Here is a 7,098-nt window from a genome sequence, read left to right on the forward strand (position 1 = left end):
TGGGCACCTCTCCGAAGCTCAAAGCGTGAAACCAGTAAACTGACAGGCACTTGAATGACCAGAGAGCACCTGGAGAAGGAACTCTGGGAGCAGCCAGATGTACATAGGATCCAGCTGGTCAAGTGAAGAGATGTTCTTAGACAAGGCCATTTCAAGAGATGAGTGGGAAACATCTGAAGGAAGAGGGAGAGGAAATAATAGACTGAATAACAGTGACACAAGTAGATGTGAGCAACAGTAGATGGGAGCAACAGTAGATGGGAGCAACAGTACTTCTTTTAATGCCATCAGCACACTTCCAGAAAATTCCCAATACTGGTGGGAAAACCGCCATTTCTCAAAAGTACTCTTGCCACTCAGATAATAAAAATGTGCTTGTATAATTTGAAATGTACAAGCATTAAAACCTGTACCCCTTTCCAGGCAGACATCAGTTGTGTGCCCATGAACAGGCAGTGCCACTTGTGCCCTGAGGTGCCCAGCTGGGATTGGATCTCTCCGAGAGCACCTGAGGGAGAGCAGAGCACCTTGCAAGCTGCAGGTCCCTGCCAGCCCCGCAGGGCTCCTGTCCCATCAACATCTGCTCTGCTCCAGTCTGAAACGGGGCCCAGCATGGTGCCGGGATCATCAGAGAGCTGAGGTGTGTGCTGGAATTCAATGCCCTCCCCATCCCGCAGCAGCCCTGCATTTCCCTGCTCCAGCCTTGGTCTGCAGCACAGCCATGGAGGCTCTTTGGGCTCCTGACTGTTCCTGCAGCCCCCAAGGGCAGCTGAGCTCTGCCTGTGGCACAGTCAGCCCTGGCCAGCGCAGGCCATGCTCAGCAATTGCTTGTGTGTGCCTGGCCTTGCTGTCAGCCCCGGCAGTGGCTGCGTGGCCCCTTGGTGGCCCAGCCATGGTGGCCCAGCCCCTGTGCAGGCCCAGCCCAGGCCAGGAGCATTGCAGCTGGGAACGGTCCCTGTGCCGTGCTGCCCACAGCAGCCTTGGGGCTCTGTGCCCCATGGCCTCCCTGCTGGGCAGCCTCTGCCAGCTCCTGCACAGCCCCTGGTACCTGTGGGCCTGCACAGACAGCCCTGCCCCGGGCTCTGCCGGCCTCTGGGCCAGCAGAGAGGCCGGCCAGGGCTGGCCATGGCTGGGAACAGGCCCTGAGCCCTGCAGGAGGATGGAGCTGGGCCACAGCCAAACTCAGCCCAGGGCAAAGCTGGGCTCAGCAGCCAGGGCTGCCAAGGGCTGGGCACAGAGGCTGGCCGTGAAAAATGTCCTGGGCCCCCTCCCTGCTCTATCCCTGCCCCCAAGGGCAGAGAGCAGCCTCCTCTCTGGGGCATTTGCCTGTTTTCAATGCCTTGCACAGGCGCTGGCCCTGCCCCACACGGCCTGGGCTGAGTCCTGCCCCTGCACGCTCAGCCAGGCTGAGATGGACACTGATGGTTTCTGGGGCAGGCTCTCTGAGCCCAGCCCAGCTCCCTGCAAGCTCTGCCAGCTGTCCTGAGCTCTGGGCAGCACCAAGGGCCTCTCCCCAGTCCAGCCCAGCCGGCTCTGGCCCCACAGCTCTGCTCAGGCCAGGCTGCTCTGGCCACTGGCCCCACGGCCTCAGCCCCTGCCAAGGGCACAGCAGCAGCTGCAGCTCACACAGGACTCAGCCCCAGCCATGGGGGAAGGTGCTGGGCCAAGGCCAAAGGAGGCTCCCTGGCTGCCCTGCTCCCCTCTGGCTCAGGCGCTGAGAGCTCTGCAGCCCCTGCTGCCATCCCATGTGCCCAGGGCAGCACAAGAGCCCCGGCCTTGGGGCCCTTAAGAGCTGCTCCTGCTGCAGGCCCAGGGCCCATCCCAAAGCTGGGGCAGCCACAAAGCTGTGCCCATTTCTGTTCATTGCTGCTCTGATGGGGATGGATCCTCAGCCACTTGGAGGCTGCTGATGAATTTTCCTTCTGCAGAGGCCTCTTCTTTCGTGAGTTCTTCAGTTTAGGAATTCAGTGAAAAACGCTCATAAATATTTGTTCAAAAAAAACACAAAAAGAAAAGCCCCTTGGAATAATTGATGTTTTCTATTCTTCAGTGGCTAGTTAGACAGATTCCAGAAGTATATTCAAAGTGAATATGCTGTATTGAAAACAATGCAGAGAGAACAGTTTTGTCCTCTTTGTTTTACTCTTCCTTTTTACAGATTTTTTTTTTTATTTATATCAGCAATCTGCAATTGATATTGAACATAGCACTTTCTAATACAGTCTGAATAGATATGAAAATCAACACCCTTCATGGCTGACAATCAATAACACTTTGTCCTCAGCCCCTTCCCACCATTGCCATTATATACAACCCCTGGCACTCCCGTGGATCAGGAATGGTGTGGCCAGCAGGAGCAGGGCAGTGATTCCTCCCCTGTGCTCAGCACTGGTTGGGCAGCACCTCGAGTGCTGTGTCCAGTCCTGGGTCCCCCCGTTTAGGATGGGCATAGAAGGGCTGGAGCATGTCCAGAGAAGGGCAACAAGGCTGGGGAGGGATCTGGAACACAAGTTTTTTGAGGAGCATCTGAGGGAGCTGGGGTTATTTATCCTGGAGAGGAGGAGGCTCAGGGGTGACAAGGCAATGTCAGGGCACGTGTTGGACTTGATGAACTCCAAGGTCTTTTCCAACCTTGCTGATTCTGGGATTCTCTGAAACCACTCTTGCAGCAGTTGCAGGATGAGCCCTGGGCCTCCTCTTCAGAAGCTCCAGCAGCCCAGGTGCCTCAGCTTCTCCTGCCAGCCCCAAAGCCCATCCTGTCAGTGCTGCAGAGCCTCTGCAGCTCCTCCTCATTGCCCACAACAGGGAGCCCCACAGGCAGACACAGCAGCCCAGATGTGCCCCCCGGCCTGGGGTACCTCTGGCAAGGGAGCAGCACCAGGCACTGCAGGAGCCTGCAGACAATTCCTGCAGCACTTGGAGGATGATCCTGCTGCCCAAGGGACGTTCCCATGGTGCCAAGTCAGGAACTGCAATGGGGAGTGGGGCCAGACAGGAAAGGACAAACAGGGATGGGCTGTTTGCCGGGGAGGGAACAGGGGTGGGCAATAGGAAGAAATTTGTACCAGGAAGAGTAAAGAAAGCAAAGGTGAAGCCAAGGAAATGCTCAGGGCAGTTTGGGGGTGGCTGCCAGGCAGCCCTGGCTCTGAGCAACAGCGTCTGCAGTGGGACAGGAAACTCCCAGCTGATGGGAACAAACTTTCTGGCTGACTGCAGAGGCCAGGACAAAGCTGAGTGGTTTCCCTGGTGTCCCCCAGCCCTTGCTGGCCCCAGGGGCTGATGGCATTTGTGCTCCCTCAGGTTCATGTCCCCACAGCAGCAGCATGGGAGTGCTCCCGCCTGCTCTGTGCAATGCAAACAGGGGCTCCTGAGCCAGTGCTGCCGTGGCTGTGCCTGCAAGGATGTGGCACCTGTGTGAACTGGGGAAGAGGCCAGGGCTGCAGAGGGGGGATGTTGTTGGCAGCTCCATGAGGATGCTCTGGGACACTGCCCTGGGCTGTGCAGCGTACTGGGGATGGATCAGCCCCTGCTCTGCTGCTCCTTCCCGTCTCCCCCAGGGCCCTTGCAGAGCCCCAGCCATGCTGTTTGCCCCCAGCCTGCCCACGGCCAGCCTGGGGCTGCTCACCCTGGGGCTTTTCTGTGCTGAGCATTGGCCTGGCCGTGTTCTTGAGAGAGCCTGGGCAAGGAGCCTGCAGCCCCCCAGGGCCTGGTCTGAGGCATCAGCGCTGCCCCAGCAGTGCCCATGGCCTGTCCCTGCTGCAGCCCCGGCACTGCCACCCCCAGGACTGTGCCTGGCCCTGAGAGCACTCAGGCCCTGCAGCAACACCAGGGCCACCAGGGCAGCGGGGCAGGGCCACGGCAGCAGCACTGGCAACACCAAGTGCTGCTGCTGCTGCTGCTGCTGGGCCAGCACTGATCTGCCCCCAGCTCTGCACACAGACATTGCTGCTGCAGCTCCAGAGAAAGCAACAAAAGGGCATTTCTGCTGAAAACTCTGCTGGGAGATCCTTTAGTTCATTTAAAGCCACCAAAGCGCAGCCCCTCATTGACATGGACTGTGGCTACAGGGAATGTGGAGAGAAAGAAAATAAGAAATGGCACAAGCAATGGCATTTATTTTTGGACAGTATGGCAAAGCTAAAACAAGGAAAAAGAACCTCTAAAATGAAACCAACAAGAAGTATCAAAGATGACTTTTATTACAAGTGATTTGCAGAAATTGCCCAGCAGTTTAATGTTTCTGAAACCATCCAGTCACCATTCTCCATACTGCAGCCTTGAGCTCCTGGTTCCTCAGGCTGTAGATGAGGGGGTTCAGGGCTGGAGGCACCACCGAGTACAGAACTGACAGGGCCACATCCAGGGATGGGGAGGACATGGATGGGGGCTTCAGGTAGGCAAATGTGCCAGTGCTGAGGAAGAGAGAGACCACAGCCAGGTGAGGGAGGCAGGTGGAAAAGGCTTTGTGCCGTCCCTGCTCAGAGGGGATCCTCAGCACAGCCCTGAAGATCTGCACATAGGAGAAAACAATGAACACAAAACAGCCAAGTCCTAAACAGCCACTAATAGCAAGAAGCCCCAGTTCCCTGACATAGGATTTGGAGCAGGAGAGCTTGAGGATGTGTGGGATTTCACAGAAGAACTGGCCCAGGACATTGCCATGGCACAGGGGCAGCGAAAATGTATTGACTGTGTGAATCAGTGAGTAGAGAAAGGCACTGGCCCAGGCAGCTGCTGCCATGTGGGCACAAGCTCTGCTGCCCAGGAGGGTCCCGTAGTGCAGGGGTTTGCAGATGCACACATAGCGGTCGTAGCACATGATGGTCAGGAGGGAAAATTCTGATCCAAGGAAGAAGAAAACCAGAAAAACTTGTGTAGCACATCCTGTGTAGGAGATGTTCCTGGTGTCCCAGAGGGAATTGTGCATGGCTTTGGGGACAGTGGTGCAGATGGAGCCCAGGTCACTGAGGGCCAGGTTGAGCAGGAAGAAGAACATGGGCGTGTGCAGGTGGTGGCCGCAGGCTACGGCGCTGATGATGAGGCTGTTGCCCAGGAGGGCAGCCAGGGAGATGCCCAGCAAGAGGCAGAAGTGCAGGAGCTGCAGCTGCCGCGTGTCTGCCAATGCCAGCAGGAGGAAGTGGCTGATGGAGCTGCTGTTAGACATTTGCTGGGCCTGCATGTAGGGACCTGTTCATGAAGAAAGGACAGTGACAAGTCAGGAGAGGCTGCTATGAGCCAAACCTGGGCTATCCCCTCTAGCTTGTCCTGCTGGGACTCACCCAGCCTTTTTCCTGCTCTGGGAAACCTTCCCCCCGCTCCCTGCCTGAGCTCCAGGTGTGCTGGCTGAGTGTGCCAGGAGCAGCCAGGCCTGTGCGTGGGGGCTCTCAAGGAGCCATCCCTGCCCTGCTGCCCTGGGGTTGTGGGCCTGCTGCAGATGGACAAGGCTGGATATTCAGGATTTGTCAGGGAGATCTATACTAATGCAGAAAGGCCTGGTTGCATCTGCATTACCAAGTCTAAAGGATGGCATGAGCTGGTTTTAGGAATTGTTTTCCTACCCACACATCATTCCTGGCTCTCTGAAGTCAGAAATCCCCAGAATTCCTGCTGCACTCAGGGTTTGCCACTGAGAGATGAGAGAGGCAAAGGATTCCCTGTGGCAGATGGAAGGTGAGGGGCTGGATGGGCTTGTTCCCAACTGCCCTGGCTTTGCACCTTTGGCTGCAATCACAGCACAGTCACACTCCCGGGTCACCCTGGCATAAACCAGACCCTGCCCAGAGCAGAGAGATCCCTGAATGTCTCACCCGCTCTCAAGGTCTCTGGGCAAGGTCTCAGCACTCCCTTGTGCTAAGGACACTCACGGCCCCCTTGGCAAAGCCAGCAGCATTTCCTCAGCTGTGGCAGCTCTGCCCTTCCCCATGGGACATTCAGGGAACTGCCAGAGGCTCTGGCACAGATTTGCACCCAGGAGGGCAGCTCAGAGCTTGGAAGGGCACAGCAAGGAGATCCCCGGCTGTGCCCATGATGGGATCTCAGGGAGGGGGCTCAGCTCATTCTCCTTTCCCATGGACTGATTTGCCCTCAGCCCCACAGGTCCCAGGGAAGCTTGGACACCCCATTCCCATGGACAGCCCTGCCTGGCAGGAATGCCAAGGGCAGTGCCTGACTCAGCTGCTGCAAATGCCAGAGCCTCCCTGAGAGCAGCAGATAACAGTGACAATATCAGGGCAGGGCAGAAACAAGAGAAGATGCTGTGGTGCTGTGCCTGAGAGGGCAGGGCAGAGACAGCCGGGCACTCAGGACAGTGTTCCCGTGCCCAGCTGTGCCCGGCACCTCCCACACACCAACAGTACCCTCCTGCCCCAGCACTGCTCTGTTCAGCCCCCTCTCCTTGCCTGAGCATCTCCCTGGGCCTGGACATTCCCTCCTGAGAGGAGCCTTGTCCCTGCCAGCACTCACAGAGCCCATCCCACCCTGTGTGCCCTGGCCCCGGCCCTACAGAAACCTGCCTGTGTGCAGGGCCCTGGCTGGGGCAGGCTCTGTGTGCAGGGGGGGAAGGGCAGCTCAGGAGAGCCCTGCTGGGCCCTGCAGAGGGGATGCTGCTGCTCTCCAGGGCTGAGGAGTGGCTGAGGGCCCTTTGAGAGGCTCCCAGCAGAGAGACTGACCACCCAAAGTTACAGTTCCAGAGTCTCTGTAAATGTTCAGACATTCCTTTGGTGATCCTGTGTGTCCCTTTCAACTCAGAATGTTTTGTGATTCTGGGATTACAATTCCTGCTCTGCTTCTCTCATTCCCCTGTTGTCTCTAATCAGAAGAGAGAAAAACTCTTGCGAAGTTGTTAGAACAGTAAAGTAAAAACCAGACATTTATTGGAAGATTCCAGGTATCCAAGTGGGAATTGGGCACAACTGATTTCAACAATTCATTAAGGTGGATTATTTAGTTTCCCCAATTACACATAGCTGCTCAACTCATAGCAGTTGGTCCAAGGGCTTCTTTGCCATCACTTTTTGTTATGACTACTCACATTCTGGTCAAAAACCAAAATGTTCTTCTTGTAAGTCCTCTTCCTGATAATAAGACTATACAGTATCA

At 56.5% G+C, this 7,098-nt stretch overlaps 1 protein-coding gene across 1 annotated transcript; it reads right to left on the reverse strand.

Annotated features, from left to right (window-relative positions):
* Positions 1–4,231: 4,231 nt before the first annotated feature.
* On the reverse strand, positions 4,232–5,164 carry LOC135287565 (olfactory receptor 14I1-like). Its single transcript, XM_064400856.1, has one exon. It carries the CDS (start codon positions 5,162–5,164, stop codon positions 4,232–4,234), a length of 933 nt encoding a protein of 310 aa, XP_064256926.1.
* Between the last annotated feature and the right edge of the window lie 1,934 nt (positions 5,165–7,098).

Source organism: Passer domesticus, chromosome 30 (genome assembly GCF_036417665.1).
Source record: "Passer domesticus isolate bPasDom1 chromosome 30, bPasDom1.hap1, whole genome shotgun sequence".
Lineage (NCBI taxonomy): Eukaryota > Metazoa > Chordata > Aves > Passeriformes > Passeridae > Passer > Passer domesticus.

Coding starts and splice junctions, on each gene's coding strand:
- LOC135287565 (XM_064400856.1), bottom strand. CDS start 5,164: ATGTCTAACAGCAGCTCCATCAGCCACTTCCTCCTGCTGGCATTGGCA.